We start from the raw sequence: 20,826 nt of genomic DNA, 5'->3' as shown, positions 1-20,826 counted from the left end.
TTTTGAACATGACTTAAAAGAAACAAAGGAATGAATAAACAGAATCAATCTTTCCAAAAAGGATAAAATAAATTTTACAAAGCAAGTTAAGGATAAATGCTTAGTAAATAACCAAAATTTAAAATTCAGACATCACAAAAGTACTTTGATATTGGTAGGATTTTGGGTAGCTGGCCCACCTTTTCTGTGTGTATATATACATGTGCCTGTGTGTGTGTGTGTGTGTGTGTGTGTGTATAAAATATAAAATTACACATGCACAAATTCACAAGTTACCTCTCTGTCAAGTCAGGGAAACCAAAATCAGTGCTAAGTAAGTGAAAATCTATTTGTTTGGTATGTTGCCTTCCCTAAAATAGAAATCTAGAAAGTCACTTACTTGTGCTACTAATTCACTCTGCTCCTTCTGAAACATTCGGTTAATTGCTTCACAGGCTAGACCAACAGTATCTGGTCTCTTTTTCATTCCATTTATCAGTGGGCCAATCGTCTCCAAAGATGCCATGGCTCGAACACACAGCTAAGTGCCCAAAAAGAGAAGGTTACTTGTAGACTAGCAATATTTTATGTAACAAGGTAAATACCACAATAATATATGAAAAACCTACATTCAGTTCAAGTTTTTTTTTGCTTTTGGGCCGTGCCATGCCAAAAATCCCTTAGTTCCCCGACCAGGGATTGAACCCATGTTCCCTGCAGTGGAAGTGCCAAGTCTTAACCATTGGACCACCAGGGAAGTCCCTTCAGCTCAAGTTTAATAATGAACTAAGTCAAATTCAGTCTCCTATTAATCAGATCATTTAAACCAGTTTAAGAATTGTTACAATACCATGAGGCTCATATGGATTAAGGCACATGGTAGGAAGGGGATTTATACTTCAATGTACATTAGTCAGGAAGAGGGAGCACAGATAAATTCTAGAGCTATAAGCTACTAAATGGATTCATCAATACCTCGTTTTCAGACAGAGCATGAATAACTCGAATGGCACTCTTAGGAATGGCATTGTTCCTATGATTCATCGCCTGGATAACTTTGGGAAGATGGCCCAATGGTGGGACCTGATCAGCCAGCTGAGGCTGTGCATTGAAGAGGCATACTGTTGCCATTGTCAAAGTTTCCAGAGTTTCTCCCTGGAGAGGGTATAAAACAAACAAACAAGCAAGCTGTAAAATACTGATGAAGTCCTAAACATCCTTGGTAATTATTTGGTGTTACTAAGGGCCCACAAGTTCTAAGTGCTGATACTTAAAAGTGATCCCTAAATCCTAAAAGAACAACAAACTTCCCCATCTTGACAAAGGCATGAATTTAAAAGACTTTAAGAATGTGATACATTAATCTAAGCAGCCTTTCTCTGGGCATTTCTATTCCACATCTCATTTCTACTGCAGATAAAAGAGATGTCTATTAAGAAATCATCTCTCAAAAGATATTACTAGAAATTTTCAGATGTTATAGAAATGCCAATATCAAAGAACATCAGTAATTCAGGAGAATGAAGAACTAGCGAAAATGTTTTCCCCAGTTCTATTAAAAATCCTACTAATTAACATGTCTGGCTGCCATAATGCACTTTCTATTGTGGAAAATGGATTGCAAAGACCTGTAGCTTATACCATTATATGCAAACATATATATCCATAACATAACATGTCTTAAATAAACATGGAAGCTGGGATGCACCGAATAAGAAAGCAATATAGAAGGAAAATGTTATACGTTTTTCTGTTTCCAAGTTTCTCCTTTCTGAGGATTTCATTTTTTAAGCAAACTATATATGTAGTAAAAATCCTAGTAAAGAGAAAATGTGACTATAGAAAGACATATGTAAATATCTAACGTAATGTTAATTTTTTTTTGAAGTCTTGCAAAGCTAATGATAGTAACTAATGATTTCTAAGTACCTGACATTATACCAAGTACTCCACATTTATCAAAACTCATGAAAACTTCAGCCTTAGGGGCAGATGCTGTTACCTTTCTATGAGGTAACTGAGGCAGAATCATGAGGCATTACTCCAGGTCACAGAGCTAGTCACTGGTGGGGCTGGTACTGGGGTCCAGGACCATCTAACACAGATCGGGCTCTTAATCACCTCTATAGCCAGCTTGTTTAATTAATTATGTACCTCAATTATTTTCAATATACGAGTTCAAATAACAAAAGCTTATATTACATCAGGGTTTATGACTTGCCAAGCAAAGACCAAGTCTACTTTCCTACTCACTCCTGCTTTCCTGCTAGCCTTTAGCTTTGAGCATAGGTACAGGGTTCACCCATGTAGTTAAGACTCCCCTGTCAATTTTTTTAAGTAGGGTCATTCCTGCCATCTATGGCAAGCTAAGTGAAGAACATGCCCTAGCAGGACACACTTCCATTTAGGTTTCTACACTGCACATTTAGGTTTCTCCTTAAAACCATACAATCACTGGAAATGGGATGGCAGAAACCTTTCAGAGCTACTATAATTGTTAGAAATAGCATCCTCTCAATATACATAACTCCAACTTTTACCAAGAAGTTTCACTTTTGACAAGGCATATGTGAATTTAAGGGTGGCTGCTACATTGAAAGAGGTAGCCAATTCTTAATGTATGGTCAACGAGGATGGTGTTTTAACAGAAACACTATCAACATGTTTAGCAAACTATACGAAATGTCTGGCTGACAGCTAAAGCTTACATGAGGATTGTTCTTCTCCAGGAGCTCAGTTAACTTTTCTAGCAGTGCAATAAGAAATTCTCTAGGCTTTCTTAGAACCCAAGCTGGCTGTGCAATAAAGATTCTCAAGAAAACTCCTCCAACAGCAAGTTCACCTTCTGCTTCTGCAAACACCACAGCAAAATCCTCAGGCAACTTTAAATAGAGAAAGAATAGTCAAGTCACTTACTCATCATTAGTTGTACATTAAGCAAGAAATAAAAACCCTATTCAAGAAATCGTTATGAAATTAACTAGTCCTTAAACAGTCATTAATATAATCAAATCAAAATTATTGTTTTATTTTCTCTTAACAAAATTCAGAAAAAGTCCTTTGATTAAATTACTTACTCTGAAAGTGAGTATTCCTACTTTTATGTTTAAAACCTTATTTTCAAGGGGAAGACCTAAGTTTCTTAATGACAAAGTATCTAAAAGGTTGGCATTAAACTCACTCATCAGGAATTTAAAAAAAAAAAACAAAAATTTACAGTAAAATGTAGAATTCCTTCCTCTGAATAAAAGTATACTTTACCTTCCAGTTTACATCAGGGTTGTCTTGCTGATTTTTAAAGTGCCTTGGGAAAAAAAAAGGGGAAAGGACATCAAACTTCAGTCACAAGACACACTTTCATGCATGTAGAGTAAGCCTTAGAGAGGTGACAGACGTGAGGCATGCCTGCCTGCCCGGTGACCCCACCTGAAGGCCCTAAGTTACTGCGTGTCTCTTGACTTACTCGAGCACCATTTCTCTAACTGTCATGGACACTTTATCTCTGGAGCTGTCATTCCAAATTAACTCAGGATTTTCATGAGTTCCTTCAAAAATATGGACGGCAGCTTCAGGGTTGTCTCTCATGGCATCCATAAAAACACTCGGGAGAAATTTCATCAATGTAATTCGAACCTAGATGAGGAGGTTTGAGAAAGAAAAAAGACCTATTGGAAACATCTCAATATTTGGTCTGCTTTACATTTCTCTAAGATAGAATGTTGCTGTAATTTGTGTTATGGCTGATATGGGCCACAACTATCATCCAAAAATTCTGGACTGAGAGAACAGATAAACCTTGGTTTATGCAAAGGTAACAAGACTCACTACGACCTGCTACTACTTACCTATCCAGGTTCATTTCCTCTCTCCTCCTCAAATTTAAGAAACATTAAGAAATTCAGCACCAGTGGTGTGTGAAGTTCCCAGAGCACACCACTCTGCCAGATCCTGCCCTGCACATGCTGTTCCCTCTTCCCAGAAGGCCCTTAGCTGCCCTGTCCCTCCACCCCTCCCACACCCCACACCCTCACAAATTTTTCTCATGCTACCTTTGTGTCGTACAAGTATTCTTTAGTGCATTTATTTTGCTATATTATGTTTTACATTATACTGTGCCTTTTTCCAGAAAGGATTTAAAAAACAGCTTAAAAAATATATCCAACACACACATACACACAAACTGAAAATTAGTCTGAGGCATAAGGACAAAGGGAAAATGAAGGTTGGAAAGATAAGTTTTTCCCTCAGGTCCTCACATAGTTTTCCCTCCTTTGTGTCATTCAAGTCTGTGTTCAAATCTCATCTTATAGAAAACTTCCCTGGCCAAGTCTGTCTTGCTATCGCTGTATTTTCAGCCCCTGGCACAAGCAGATACTTGAATGAATATCTCATTCAGTGTATACTCTGAGTATACTCATTCAGATTCTTACTTGAATGAATGAGACTAATAGAAAGTCAGTACACAAAGGAAACATCAAAAGCTCTGTAAAATTGCAAGCAATATATTACAAATTTAGCCCTGAACTCCTAGCAGCTAATGAACTAAAGGAAACACTGTCAGTTACATGATAGAGAGCATCCACAAAACAGGATGTGTGTCACTTTTCTGGGTCAAATGGATCTAAGACATAAATACAAGAGTTAAAACTATAAAACTCTTGGGAAAAAATACAGGCATAGATCTTTGTAAACTTGGATTAGATAATGGCTTCTTATATATGACATTAAAAGCACAAGCTACAACAACAACAAAGATAGTATGGACTTCATCAAAATTTAAAAAAGACCCCATCAGTAAAGTGGAAAGACATCCACAAAATGGGAGAAAATATTTGAAATCATATATCTGATAAGGGACTGGTATCCAAAATATATAAAGGACAATTACAACTCAATAGTAAAAAGACAACCCAATTAAAATATGAGCAAAGGATGTGAACAGACATTTCTCTAAAAGAGATGTACAAATGGCCACTTAAGCACATGAAAAGACATTCAACATCATTAGGCACCAGGAAAATGCAAACCAAAACCCTGAGATAACACTTCATACCCACTAGGATGACTATACTCAACAAAGATATATTGGGTGGGCCAAAAAGTGCCTTCAGTTTTTTAAGTAAAAATAAAAGACACATTTTTCATTTTCACCAAGAACTTTATCGAACAACATATTCACCCTTTTATTCCACTACCTTCTGCCATTTTTCAGGCAACTTCATAATTCCATCTTCCCAAAACTTATCTTTTTGAGCAAATAACTGTTCCAGGTACATTTTTCAGTCTTCCAGGGAAACGAAATTTTTTCCATTAAGAGAACTTTGTAAAGACTGAAATAAATGGAAATCCTAAGGTGCAATGTCTGGTGCATACGGCAGATAAATCAGAACTTCCCAGCCAAGCTGTAACAGTTTTTGCCCGGTCGTCAAAGACACACGTGGTCTTACGTTATCCTGATGGAAGATTATGTGTTTTCTGTTGACTAATTCTGGACGCTTTTCATGGAGTACTGCTTTCAGTTGGTCTAACTGGGAACAGTACTTGTTGGAATTAATTGTCTGGTTTTCTGGAAGGAGCTCATAATAGAGAACTCCCTTCCAATCCCACCATATACACAACACCACCTTCTTTGGATGAAGACCGGCCTTTGGTGTGGTTGCTGGTGGTTCATTTCGCTTGCCCCACAACCTCTTCCATTCCACACTGTTGTACAGTATCCACTTTTTGTTGCCCGTCACAACTTGTTTTAAAAACGAAACGTTTTCATTACGTTTCAATAGAGAATTGCATGAGAAAATACGGTCAAGAGGGCTTTTTTTTTCTTTCTTTCCTTGCAGTACGCGGGCCTCTCACTGCTGTGGCCTCTCCCGCTGTGGAGCACAGGCTCTGGACGCGCAGGCCCAGCGGCCATGGCCCACGGGCCCAGCCGCTCCGCGGCATGTGGGAGCTTCCCGGACCGGGGCACGAGCCCACGTCCCCTGCATTGGCAGGCAGACTCTCAACCACTGCGCCGCCAGGGAAGCCCCAAGAAGGCTTTTCTTGCTTAACCTAATGTGGAATCCAAGCATCAAAGCGATTCACATAACCAAGCTGGTGCAAATGATTTTCAGAGCTTGATTTGGATATTTTGAGTATGTCGGCTATCTCCTGCGTGGTAATAACATTGATTGTTCTCAATTATTGTTTCGATTTTATCGCTATCAACTTCAACTGGTCTACCTGACCGTGGAGCATCGTTCAGTAAGAAATCTCCAGCACAAAACTTCTCAAACCGTTTTTGACACGTTCCAGCAGTCACAGCACCTTCTCCATACACTGCAAAAATCTTTTTGTGCGTTTCAGTTGCATTTTTACCTTTCTTGAAATAATAAAGCATAATATGCCGACAATGTTCAATATTAAAATGGCTACACAAAACTTAACCAATATTGATTAAGTCTTTTTTTAAATGCACGCTGATATGACAGCTGTCACATTCAATCTAACAAAATTGTTTTGAATCAAGTTAAAGACAGCTAAGTGCTACTAGAGCCATCTTATGGAAAAAATTGAACGAACCTTTTGGCCCACCCAGTATAACAAGTGTCAGAGAAGAGGTGGAGAAATCAGAATCCTCACACATCACTGGTGGGAATGTAAAATGGTGCAGCCACTGTGGAAAACAGTCTGATAATTCCTTGAAAAGTTTAAAATAGTGTTACCATATGATCCAGAAATTCTACTCTCAGAGAAATAAAATACATAGCCACACAAAAACTGGTATACATGTGTTCACAGTAGCCTCACTCAGAATAGCCAAAAAGCAATAATCCACATGTCCATTTTCAAATGATAAATGGAAAAACAAATGTGGTATATGTATACAATGGAATATTATTTGGCAATAAAAAGGAAGGAAGTACTGACACATGCTACAACATGGAGGAATCTTGAAAGCATTATGCTAAGTGACAGAAGCCAGCCACAGAAGACACATATGATTCCATTTACGTGAAATGCTCAGAATAGGCAAATCTATAGAGACAGAAAGTAGGTTAGTGGTTGCCAGGTGCTAAGGGGAAGGTGAATGGGAAGTGACTGCTAAAGGGAATGGGTTTTTTTCCTGGGTTGATGAAAATGTTTCTAAAATTGATTGTTGTTGCCCAAACCAATGAACTGTATACTTCATATGTGTGACTTGTATGGCATGTCAATTATTATCTCAATAAAGTTGTTACCAAAAAGGAAAATAAGTTTACTGACCCCAGTTCTAGAATCTCTTGCTGCAAATCATTCAATTAAGGAGCTGACACTTATATTTTTCCTATACAGAAAATTTAAGTGTAAATATATTCACCTTGGTAAAATTTGTCCCTCATGTATTTCAAAGGTCAAAAAATTACTGAAGCGCTCAAAAATCAATTCTAGTACATATTTATTTTAAATATCTAAAACATTATTTAAAACATGTAATATTAGACATTATAATTATGTGCTACCCAACTCTAGCTTTAAGAAAACTCAATATTAAATATCAATATTCATGGACTTCCCTGGCAGTCCAGTGGTTAAGATTCTGCCTTCCAATGCAGAGGGCACGGGTTAGATCCCTGGTCGGGGAACTAAGATCCCAAATGCCGTGCATGGTGTGGCCAAAAATTTTTTTTTAAAAATCGATGTTCATGATTTTATGGACCCTTGCTATAGGTATCCAAATGCAATCGCCCTTATCCTGTCAACCCTGTTGATGACAGACTATTAACCATATTCCCAAAGTAAAACTGTTCCAGGTCCTGTGACAGATTCTCAGGAGATCAGACAAGGAAAAAAAAACAACTAAATCTAATGTGTTTTACTGATGTAAAGTAAAACCTAACACTCTGGAAGTGGGGGCTCAGGAGCCTTTATTTCATATCTGGGCTGGCTTCAGTGAGCATTACTTCATGTGAAACTGATTTAATAACAGAAGAAGGGGACTTTGATTACACCTGTGTCTGAATGCAATTCTATTTAGAAGTGCTGTTCTAACAGGTTCCTGCTCTGCAAATTGGACCATGGTTCCAGAGATCATCTTATTAGCTCCAGATTCTTAATGAGAGATCTCCCTGCAGAGAGGAGAAGCAAAGGTGCCTTACACTCACGTGCTATATGGCTTTAACTAATACAGGTGTGGGGTGTATCTCCTTCACAAGCTACCTCCACAGGCCAATCCTCGAAGTGTGAAAGTCTAACCTAACGTATCAGCCGTCATAACTTAAATATACTTTTGTTCTTTCTTCAAGGGAGATGAACAGTTTTATCACCATAATTCAAATACTCTCTTAAGACTTCTCAATTCTAGTGCAGGCTTTGCCGACTATAATTTTTCTCTAACTAGTAATATATAGGAATAATTTCAGATATGTCGATCTTCCAACTTTCACATTATTTCCTCACCATCTCGGACTTTGGTAACCCTCATGAAAGCCGTTATCAAAGTTACAGAGCTTTAATAATTTCTTTCTAAGAACCCATTTTGTGCTCACCTTTGGACCTATTAGTTTATCTGCTGTCATTTTAGCAAAAAGTTCAGCTGTCTGGGCTCGAACCTGTGGATGTGTTGAATTGCAGAACATGTCTAGTAAATAAATCAAAGCTCCTGTGAAGGAAAGAAAGAATTAGTGTTTATACTCTAAATAAAAAAAAAAAATGACTTTTCTAATCATAGAATCATAGTAGAATTCATTTTCAACCTTGTTTCAACTCAATGCAGTTTGGTTTTTTTTTAAACTGTAAGCCTTCCAAAGCATTCTTCTAGTTTATCAGACTATACAAAGCAGCTCAAAATAAGCCTCACCATTACTGAGCATGACTGGATGAGAAAGCACTCCATACATTACCTTTTGCCATTGCTTCTTTGATTATTTTTGTATTTGATGTCAAAGCATAAAGAGTTTCCAGAACAAGCTGACGACCTGCAAAGTAAAAGACATTTCAAGGAATGTATCATCACATTAGCTTACATTTACTGGGCACCAGTGCCAGGCACTGAACTAGGTGTTCTACACAGGGTATTATACTTACATCTTCACAGTAACCAGCAAGACAGGAATTGTGGCCTCCATGAGTGAGGAAGCTGAGACCCAGTTTGACCAACCCATGGATTCATAGCTAGTGAGAGATACAGCTCACTATACCACTGAGGTATATAGAAGTTTATAGAAGTCTGACTTCCAAAATCCATACTCATAACCACTATGCCATACTGTCTTGCTACCTCACTGTTCACTGTGCAAACAAAATCTTCTCACCTCCTGACACCCTGAGAACACTCTATTCAGGGATCTACAATTTTTATGTGGTGCTAGTATCTTAGAGAAATGAGTAGGAAGTAACAGTTGCAAGACACTGTTCCAATCTAAGACACAATAGCATCCTTCTGCACATAGTCTGTGCGCTTCTCACCCTTGTCATTGAAGTAGACTCAGCTACTGGACTTTTCTAAAGTCAAAATGGCAACAACAGACAGGTGACCAAAGGAGTAAAGAGTTGGCAAAGAGGGTGAAGGCTGCCAAGTATTAGGCTGAGACTAAAACAACAAAGGATGGTAGCCAGAATGAGCTAAGTTAACAGGCAGGAGAAAAAACACTCAAAAGCAGATTTTTAAGAGAAGCAACAGTACTTCATTGAAAACCTACCACTGTTCTAACCATAGTTTCAAAGGAAAACAAGTCTTTGGAGGGGTTAGAGGAAGTTAACATTTTATGTTTTTAATGTCCCTTAGCAAACAGTTAAAGATAATTTAGTCTAAAATATAAATGATAGCAGAGTAGGCTGAGATATCTTGATGTCAGCTATTTTACCGGTAAGATTAAAATAATGACTGGACTATATAAATCCGATATGAATATAAAATAACTTTCAAGTTATGACTTCTGTAACATTCTTCACTTCATCAATCAGTTTAATTTTGCATTGTTTGAAGCCTCGTAAAGCTGTTAAAAACTAAAAAAAAAGAAAAACCAACTAAGGTTGTAGGGATGATAAAAAATAATCTGTGAATGACTTTTAAAAGTTGTCATTTTAAAGAGCTATTTCAAACGTCATTAAAGAAAACAAAAATATTCAATGGAAACTGAACTCCACTCAATTCACTGACCCTAACACGTGCAAGGCACTGGGGCATAAAACAAATGCGACAGGTTGCTGCTCTCAAGGAGGTGAACAGGTGTGAAGTCAAGATTAACATGACTTCCAAGGGGCTAGCAAAGCCAACTGAGCAATGTCTGCTGACAGTTAAGTGGCAAAGTTGGACTTAGTATCGCCAATTGCCTTTGAAAAGCAATCTCAAGGTTGATCCTAGCACTTATGCTAGAAGACTGTACAGTTTGTAAGGAATCTATATTATTACAGGCTGTATTCAAGAAATCAGGTTGGTGTATTTTAAAAAACTGATATCATTTGGTGGTAACAGTTGCTATCAGCATCAAATCAGTAAAGGACAAATAATGCAGGGTTGAACTTTAAGCTAACACAAGGTGATTTTTATCTTAAGTATTTTTTCCTATCATCCAAGATCAACTGTGTGTGTGTGTTTTTTTTTAATAAACCATGGAATATTAGTCAATTCTCAATTACTCATGTGTAGCTTATACTCAACAAATTGAAAATCCTAGATTATTTTCCTTTTGCTTTTGGATCTCTCTTACCTCTTTCAACTTTTGATATGAGAAATGCAAAATAATTAACTTATGTAAAAATATAATTAGAAAGACACATCTAATATAAAGAATACCACTTAGGGCTTCCCTGGTGGCGCAGTGGTTGAGAGTCCGCCTGCCGATGCAGGGGACACAGGTTCATGCCCCGGTCCGGGAGGATCCCACATGCCGCAGAGTGGCTGGGCCCATGAGCCATGGCCGCTGAGCCTGCGTATCCGGAGCCTGTGCTCCGCAACGGGAGAGGCCACAACGGTGAGAGGCCCGCGTACCACAAAAAAAAAAAAAAAAGAATACCACTTAAAATATTCCAAAACAAAACACGGATAACACTGTGTCAGAGGTTTTGTATCATCTGTGTAACTGCTCCCCTCAATGGGCTGACTGTACTGTTGTTTCAAAAATTCCAGTGAATATACGTACTTGATGGCAAAGAATGTAGAAGAGCCAATAAATTGGACAAAACCATTGATTCAGCAATATTGTTGACACAGTCTTGGTTAGACGTCACTATATTCACAACCTGAAAATTAATCAATAGGATGTTAAGAGTTCTGGAAATAATTTTGGACCTAAACAAATTAAGTCAAATTAGTCAGACCTAAATAAACTTAAAGGCTTTACCAAAGTGAGAAAAATGTTTGGAGGACAATATATTTCGTTTTTAGGCAAGGGTTTAATTTTAAAAGATTGGCCTGTTCTTTTGACAATAAAAAATGTTAATGCTAATGCATATATTATATACATTAGCTTTCTATTAATTTAGAGGTAAGAATTAAATATAATCATCTAAACAAATATTTTAGCACCCATTCACAATCTTGAGGCTTATAAGAAGGCTTCAATTCTACACCAGTTCATGCTCTAGAACTATGGTGTACACTGTAGTGCTTTCCAATTGTAGATTTGGGGTGGCAAGTGATTAGGAAGATAATCATCTTTACTACTGGGACTTTTTCTTTTAGAGGGAGAAAGTAAATGTCTTCAGTGCCCAGCACAACAGATTAGGTCTATCTTTCCATTATACAGAAATACGCATGTTTTTCTTTCAAAGAGGATGACCTTTTAAGTCTAACTTATTATATACATTGATCTAAAGATCAATGTCACTTAACTTGAACTATGTGGTCAGCATCTCAAAGCAAAATATCCTAGATTTAATAATGCTTATTTAAAGAGTTACAAGATACTTGAAGGAATTAAGTGGAGAAGCATGCTTTTCAATTTAAAGAACACGCTTGCTAAGGTTTTTGAACAATTTAACATTTATTATTTTATTAAACATCTTTTTTAAACCAAACTGCAATCTAAGAACACTTAATCATTCATAAAGTACTCATTAACCTGTTACCACAGTGTTGAATTTGGTGTTCTTCATAATAAATCGTGTGTTATAATAGTCAGGATCATCTGAAAAAAGACCCTGGGAGCTCACTCTAGGTTGCCTGGACAAGGAGTCCCCTGTGACCAGGGTCTTCCTGCTTCTCCCAGAGGAAAAGGCTCCACCCAAACAGCTTCCCGTGGGACCAATGATTTCATTCTCCTGAAGGAGGGGCCTCCAACCACTCTTGGACCGTCAAGGCCCACAGGTTCTGGGCAGCTGCCTTTCCTAGACAGCTCCTGTAAACAACGTAACATACCAGGTGTCTGTCTGTCACCCTCACTGGAAAGGTTGCTTTTGTACCAGACCATAAGAAGGGAGAGCAACTTAGGGGGAGGGAACACAAACCCACAGTGTGCAGCCAGCACAGTGCCCTGGTCTCAACATGTCTCTCTGTGGGGACACTGAGAGATCTGGGAAATCCTGCCTCCTTTTCTTGTTGATCTGTGGCTTCCAAGCTTCCCAAGTAAAGCCCATTCTTTAACTCACGCCACATGACACTGTACAAATGCATCCCAAGTTCTAATGCATGACAGACGATGACCACAGAGGGAAAGTACCTTGAACACTGTACAATACTTGCTCTTCAAAATGAGCATATTAATTCAAATTTTAAAAACATATTCACTTGGCTTAATAGGAAAAGTGAAAAAAACCACATGCAAACTTCCATTCAACTTTAGATGATGATTAATCAAGGATCAAACCATGTATAGTAAGTTGTAGGAAAGACAACATGCTTTAGTACAAAATTCTTTTACCTCTAAAGCCAACTGCTGGACTTGACCAGCTCCATGGACTCGAAGAAGAGAAAATATTAACTTAAAGTGCCCAATGCATTCACTTTCAGAGCCTAGGAAGTAAAAATAAAATGTTTAATTTTTATTTCCAAGAGATGTTCTAAATTATCCACCTTTAGGAAACTGATATACATTTTGTTTACTGTCAATTATAAGTCTCTGGTAAACTTTTCTTAACGTTTGTGACACAAAGTGAGTGAAGTATCACAAGGAGCAGTAAATCTTAAGAAGTTAAATGATATTAGACTATCTTAGGTTTGTTTTGTCTTCATTTCCATCCCCACCCCTAGTTAACCCACAGGCTAAAAGCAAGAAATTTATCAAACACACAATCCAAATACAACTCAAAAATTAAGTGTAAGGTGGTATTTTTACTCTTTACCTCAAGACTATAGAGCTACAGTAATTAGAGTCAGCCTAATTACATTTGGGGAGAGTGTGACATCATCTGGCTTTTAATTAAGACTGAGTTAGAACCCTGCCACTTGAGAACTACATTATAACAAGAAGGTGCCAAATCAATAGCCAGCTTTACTGCAATTCCTTTGTACCTAATATGTCAACTCCAAACAATAAGAAATGAAGTTTTCTTCAGATTTTACAATACTGCCTTTAAAAACATCCCCATGTATATATACCATGGGAATGACTTATTTTCTTAAATATTTAATTATTGTTGGTTATTTTATTTGAATAATGTATTACTGTAATACATAGTAAAAAGAGCAAAGAAGTACATGAAAGATAATATTAAGTGTTAATAAAAAAGATTTGAGGTCTTCATGTAACTTAAACTGAATATATATTGTTTTAGGTTTTATATTCTATACTTGTTATCAAAGTTCGAATTGGAAGAAGCTTTCAGATTTTCACCCATCCATCTCCCTGAAGTCAGGCAAGAGTGATAATGTTCTTGGAAATGTCCTTCTTAAAGATGTTTTAAAAATGACAATTCTCACTTTACTATTTCAGTTTTTATACACCAAAAACTTCAGGCAGTTTTTCAAAAACATGGCATTGTGTTAGGGACCAGAAGACACAAAAATGAGATCACCTAATAAATAAATCTAATTTAAGCCCTTATATTGATACTTGGTATGTCAATTTATGTCATCAATGTGATATTTTACACTAGCAAGCTACTCTGCCTTTTCAACTCATTGAAAGTCATATGCTCTTAAAGATACGAATTCTAAGCATGGTGACCTGACCTCTTTCCAGACTATTATTTAGAGGTAAAAATACTATGGGGTCAATTCCTCTTAATGTTATACAAAGTATAACATTATAATCAAGTACAATTTTTCCTGCATTTCTCTGGTAAAATTGAGAACTGGAATTTTTGGGCTCTTCCATTGTAGGATCTTATTCATCAAGGGTATAGTCACACACCTGGATTATATTTTATAACATTTCTCAGAGCCTCCAAAGCCATTTCCACTCTTGGCAAGCGGTCTCCATGTTGCTCTGACTCCACTTTTGCAGAATGAGTGATAGCCATGAATGTGTGGAGGTACTGGGCCTGGGAGCCTATATAATCCAAGAGACTTGCAGCAAATGCTTTTGGAACCTAAGTTGAGTGGAAAAATATTTAAAAACGAGTGTGCCCTTAGAAATAACCTATAACAAAGACTCCACAGCAGAGAAAACAACAACAAAATACTTCAAGCCATGAAAGTGATTAAATTATACATACACATGAATATACCTATGGATTAAGTGGGGAGAGGGGGAGAAAGGGGACAAAACCCAATTGCATTAGGAAGTGTTTAACATTTTTGTCCAAATCCATTAGAGATTTGATATACTCCCATCAGTATCTCAGTATAACAATTCTGAGATGAGTATGTCTTCCCTTTACCAAGGTATTGATAGTATGATATGTAACTTCTACAATTTGGTTATAGTTTTATATTTAAAAATTATATATATTTAGATTATAAATTCAAAAGACAGTTTTCAAAGACATTTCACAAATCACTGAACTCATTCTGCTTAGCAGCTATTTATAGATATTATTCTGTGATAAATAGTAAATGTTACAGTTTAGTAAATTCTTTTTTTTTCCAAGAGCAAACTCTTTGCTTTAGAGAAATAGCCTCACTTCTTTCTTCCTTACAAACCAATCAACCAACAAATTCTCTTTGCCACCCCTCCAAAAAAAACTACAACAAAAATTTCCTACATGATTTCCAAGCACTACGGAAGGAAAAGAAGATCATTTGCTTCCAGAAGTGATTTGGGATCATCACAAGAGATGACCTGGTGTGACCCCAGTCATCTTCTAAAACTTCTCTTTGCTTTCCACCTCTATTTTCTTATTTTCTTCTAAAAATGGGACAGAGACAGACTACTGTCTGGTGGTTTGATATTCAACATGATGGAATGAGTATGTAAATGGCCTTACACATCCACGAGAGAACAGTAAAGCTGAAGGCATATATACATGATACAGTGGGGTAGCATTATGCATAAAACATCAGAAACAGCTGGGAAAGGAATAAATTCTTATTCATGAATCCACAAAATTAAATTCTTTAACATTCAAAATAAAGAGGATCATAAGTTATCAATGGTCACCCCATCACACACCCAAGTTAGTATAAAGCATTTGGCAAAAAACAGGTATTATTTCAATGTATACAGTGTGAATAAACTAGTAGCTTTCCATAACAAATGATCAAAGGTGTCAGACAAAATTAAAAGTAGAGAGCTTACCTCGAGTGGGAACGTAGGGACTTCATTATAGACCCTAACAAAAATCTCCCCTACAATAAGTTCTTTCGCATGATCACTGTAGACAAATTCTGATCCATAGGTTTTGTCACAGTCACCCTTTTTAAAAAAGAAAACAGATTGTTAGAGGTAAATTGGAATCATTAGTGTCTGGTTTATTAATCTATCCATATTCAGTTTAATAACTTAGCAGATAAATAACTTGAAAGATCCATTCATTTTCCAGAGGGAAAAATGTGGTGGGATACACATCACAGCACTCAATGCAATTTTAATGTTTGTAATCAGTAATATAGACTCTGGAAAAGGCATAGAATTACATTACTTCTTAATCCAAAGATCAATATTGTAACTCATTTTAATATTTCAAAAGATCACTGAGGTAAGCCAATGAAGTGTTCATAAGCAAGTATGACACGTGGCTCTTCTCTATCCGCTCAGCAAACATTTGGCCCAGTCAGATATAGGGTGATAGAGCTAAGAAATGAACACATTTGGACTGGTTTTAAAAAGTAATACATTAAGTGAAAAGTGCTGGAAAACAGGATCTCTGAATAAAAAGGCAAGGTAATAGTAGAGGGGTTGACAAATCAAGAAGAATTTCCATTTAAGGACAAAGAAAATGATAGGAAAGAGGAATGGGAAAAAAATAGCCCCAAGAAGATTTAGGTGGAAATCACTCAAAATTTAGGTTGGACTAAAATAATATGTAAAAGTGTATAGTAAGTTGTAAAGGGTTAATAAATGAAGAGAGAATGATGTTCTCTCCTGGTAAAAGAATAGATGAGGTCCCCACGGTGAGCCACAGCCACCCCCACCTCTGCAGCAGACCCTCCAACACTAGCAGGTCTTTGAGGGCGACAAGATTAAGTCTGTGGTTTCCCTGGTGACTCAGGGAGACAACACTTTACAGGATCCCGACTTATGCTGCTCCATGCGAAGCTGCCTTAGAATCGCCTTCAAAGACCCCTTGTCTCCATCTGTGGGCTCGAGGGTTATCATTCCATTTTGCGTGGATTTGTCTTTGTGAAGAGAAGATTGCAAGAAAGCACTACAGGAGCTGCACTGATGCCCCAGGACCTCTCCCTGCTTTGCTTGTGCCTCATGATTATTTGTATCCTTGAAATTATTAGAAAACCTTGAAACTAGATACATCAGAATACATCTACACGTGGAACTGCTCCTATAGAACACCTACTGAATGCTGGCAGAAGACCTCAGACCTCCCAAAAGGCAAGAAACTCCCCACGTACCTGGGTAGGGCAAAAGAAAAAAGAATAAACAGAGACAAAAGAATAGGGATGGGACCTGCACCCGTGGGAGGGAGCTGTGAAGGAGGAAAGGTTTCCACACACTAGCAAGCCCCTTCGCGGGTGGGGAGTGCAGGTAGCGAGTGCAGGTGGCGGTGGAGGGGAGCTTCGGAGACACGGAGGAGAGCACAGCAACAAGGGTAGAAGGGCAAAGCGGAAAGATTCCCGCACAGAGGATCGGTGCCGACCGGCACTCACCAGCCCAAGAGGCTTGTCTGCTCACCCACCGGGGAGGGCAGGGCTGCGAGCTGAGGCTCGGGCTTTGGTCGGAGCGCAGGGAGAGGACTGGGGTTGGCAGCGTGAACACAGCCTGAAGGGGTTAGTGCACCACGACTAGCTGGGAAGGGAGTCCGGGAAAAAGTCCGGAGCTGCCGAAGAGGCAAGTGACTTTGCCTTCCCTCTTTGTTTCCTGGTGAGCAAGGAGAGGGGATTAAGAGAGCTGCTTAAAGGAGCTCCAGAGAAGGGCGCGAACCGTGGCTATCAGCGCGGACCCCAGAGCCGGGCATGAGACGCTAAGGCTGCTGCTGCCTCCACCAAGAAGCCTGTGTGCAAGCACGGGTCACTATCCACACCTCTCCTCCCGGGAGCCTGTGCAGCCTGCCACTGCCAGGGTCCCGTGATCCAGGGACAACTTCCCCAGGAGAATGCACGGCGCGCCTCAGGCTGGTGCAACGTCACGCCGGCCTCTGCCGCCACAGGCTCACCCCGCATCCGTAACCCTCCCTCCCCCAGGCCTGAGTGAGCCAGAGCTGCCGAATCAGCTGCTCCTTTAACCCCATCCTGTCTGAGCGAACAACAGACGCCCTCCGACGACCTACATGCAGAGGCGGGGCCAAATCCAAAGCTGAACCCCGGGAGCTGTGCGAACAAAGAAGAGAAAGGGATATTTCTCCCAGCAGCCTCAGGAGCAGTGGATTAAATCTCCAAAATCAACCTGATGTACCCTGCATCGGTAGAATACCTGAATAGACAACGAATTATCCCAAATTGAGGAGGTGGACTTTGAGAGCAAGACATATTATTTTTTCCCCTTTTCCTCTTTTTGTGAGTGTGTATGTGTATGCTTCTGTGTGAGATTCGGTCTGTATAGCTTTGCTTTCATTTGTCCTAGGGTTCTGTCTGCCCATTTTTTTTTTTTTATTAAAAATTTTTTTTTCTTCATAATTATTTTTTATTTTAATAACTTTATTTTATTTTATCTTACTTTATTTTATCTGCTTCCTTTCATTCTTTCTATCTTTTCTTTCTTTCTTTCTTACTTACTTACTTACCTACTTACTTTTTCTCCCTTTTATTCTGAGCTATGTGGATGAAAGGCTCTTGGTGCTGCAGCCAGGAGTCAGTTCTGTGCCTCTGACGTGGGAGAGCCAACATCAGGACACTGGTCCACAAGAGACCTCCCAGCACCTTGTAATATCAAACTGCGAAAATCACCCAGAGATCTCCATCTCAACACCACCACCCAGCTTCACTCAACGACCAGCAAGCTACAGTGCTGGACACCCTATGCCAAACAACTAGCAAGACAGGAACACAAATGGACCCATTAGCAGAGAGGCTGCCTAAAATCATAATAAGGCCACGAACACCCCAAAACAAACCACCAGGAGTGGACCTGCCCAGCAGAAAGACAAGATCCAGCCTCATCCACCAGAACATAGAAACTAGTCCCCTCCACGAGGAAGCCTAAACAACACGCTGAACCAACTTTAGCCCCTGGGGACAGATACCAAAAACAACGGGAACTATGAACCTGCAGCCTGCAAAAAAGGAGACCGGAAACACAGTATGATAAGCAAAATGAGAAGACAGAAGAAAACACAGCACATGAAGAAGCAAGATAAAAACCCACAGGACCTAAAGAGTGAAGAGGAAATAGGCAGTCTACCTGAAAAAGAATTCAGAATAAGGTTAGCAAAGATGATCCAAAATCCTGGAAATAGAATAGAGAAAATGCAAGACATATTTAACAAGGAACTAGAAGAACTAAAGATTAAACAAGCAACGATGAACAACACAATAAATGAAATTAAAAATACTCTAGATGGGATCAATAGAAGAATAACTGAGGCAGAAGAACAGATGAGTGACCGGGAAGATAAAATAGTGGAAATAACTACTGCAGAGCAGAATAAAGAAACAAGAATGAAAAGAACTGAGGACAATCTCAGAGACCTCTGGGACAACATTAAATGCACCAACATTCAAATTATAGGGGTTCCAGAAGAAGAAGAGAAAAAGAAAGGGACTGAGAAAATATTTGAAGAGATTATAGTTGAAAACTTCCCTGATATAGGAAAGGAAATAGTTAATCAAGTCCAGGAAGCACAGAGAGTCCCATACAGGATAAATCCAAGGAGAAACACGCCAAGACACAGATTAATCAAACTATCAAAAATTAAATACAAATAAAAGAAGCAAGGGAAAAACAACAAATAACACACAAGGGAATCCCCATAAGGTTAACAGCTGATCCTTCAGCGAAACTCTGCAAGCCAGAAGGGACTGGCAGGACACATTTAAAGTGAAGAAGGAGAAAAACCTACAACCAAGATTACTTTACCCAGCAAGGATCTCACTCAGATTTGATGGAGAAATTAAAACCTTTACAGACAAGCAAAAGCTGAGAGAGTTCAGCACCACCAAACCAGCTTTACAACAAATGCTAAAGGAACTTCTCTAGGCAAGAAACACAAGAGAAGGAGAAGACCTACAATAACAAACCCAAAACAATTAAGAAAATGATAATAGGAAAATACATATTGATAATTACCTTAAACGTAAATGGATTAAATGCTCCCACCAAAAGACACAGACTGGCTGAATGGATACAAAATCAAGACCCTATATATGCTGTCTACAAGAGACCCACTTCAGACGTAGAGACACATACAGACTGAAAGTGAGGGGATGGAAAAAGATATTCCGTGCAAATGGAAATCAAAAGAAAGCTGGAGTAGCAATTCTCATATCAGACAAAATAGACTTTAAAATAAAGACTATTACAAGAGACAAAGAAGGACACTATATAATGATCAAGGGATCAATCCAAGAAGAAGATATAACAATTGTAAGTATTTATGCACCCAACATAGGAGCACCTCAATACATAAGGCAAATACTAACAGCCATAAAAGGGGAAATCGACAGTAACACATTGATAGTAGGGGACTTTGACACCCCACTTTCACCAATGGACAGATCATCCAAAATGAAAATAAATAAGGAAACACAAGCTTTAAATGAGACATTAAACAAGATGGACTTAATTGATATTTATAGGACACTCCATCCAAAAACAACAGAATACACATTTTTCTCAAGTGCTCATGGAACATTCTTCAAGACAGATCATACCTTGGGTCACAAATCAAGCCTTGGTAAATTTAAGAAAACTGAAATTGTATCAAGTATCTTTTCCAAACACAACACTATGAGACTAGATATTAATTACAAAAAAGATATGTAAAAAATACAAACACAAGGAGGCTAAACAATACACTACTTAATAACGAACTGATCAGTGAAGAAATCAAAGAGGAAATCAAAAAATACCTAGAAACAAATGACAATGGAGACGTGATGACCCAAAACCTATGGGATGCAGCAAAAGCAGTTCTAAGAGGGAAGTTTATAGCAATACAATCCTACCTTAAGAAACAGGAAATATCTCGAATAAACAATCTAACCTTGCACCTAAAGCAACTGGAGAAAGAAGAACAAAAACACCCCAAAGTTAGCAGAAGGAAAGAAATCATAAAGATCAGATCAGAAATTAATGAAAAAGAAATGAAGGAAACGATAGCAAAGATCAATAAAACTAAAAGCTGGTTCTTTGAGAAGATAAACAAAATTGATAAACCATTAGCCATACTCATCAAGAAAAAAAGGGAGAAGACTCAAATCAAGAGAATTAGAAATGAAAAAGGAGAAGTAACAACTGA

General features: G+C 38.3%; 1 protein-coding gene across 2 annotated transcripts in view; it reads right to left on the bottom strand.

The window, feature by feature from the left end:
• Positions 1–20,826, bottom strand: part of DNAJC13 (DnaJ heat shock protein family (Hsp40) member C13) — a 130,245-nt gene that overhangs the window by 10,529 nt on the left and 98,890 nt on the right. For both annotated transcript variants that reach the window (XM_032630187.1, XM_032630186.1), the window contains 11 exons: positions 15,555–15,671; positions 14,229–14,406; positions 12,798–12,889; positions 11,079–11,178; positions 8,838–8,912; positions 8,484–8,596; positions 3,443–3,612; positions 3,241–3,283; positions 2,688–2,861; positions 955–1,134; positions 380–520 (listed from right to left, as the gene is read on the bottom strand). In XM_032630187.1, the coding sequence (XP_032486078.1) occupies positions 380–520; positions 955–1,134; positions 2,688–2,861; positions 3,241–3,283; positions 3,443–3,612; positions 8,484–8,596; positions 8,838–8,912; positions 11,079–11,178; positions 12,798–12,889; positions 14,229–14,406; positions 15,555–15,671 (1,383 nt within the window). The remainder of the gene's footprint in view (positions 1–379; positions 521–954; positions 1,135–2,687; positions 2,862–3,240; positions 3,284–3,442; positions 3,613–8,483; positions 8,597–8,837; positions 8,913–11,078; positions 11,179–12,797; positions 12,890–14,228; positions 14,407–15,554; positions 15,672–20,826) is intronic.

Source organism: Phocoena sinus, chromosome 4, assembly GCF_008692025.1.
Source record: "Phocoena sinus isolate mPhoSin1 chromosome 4, mPhoSin1.pri, whole genome shotgun sequence".
Taxonomy (NCBI): Eukaryota; Metazoa; Chordata; class Mammalia; order Artiodactyla; family Phocoenidae; genus Phocoena; species Phocoena sinus.
Note: the sequence above shows the minus strand (reverse complement) of the source record. Positions and strands in the feature narration are given on the sequence as shown.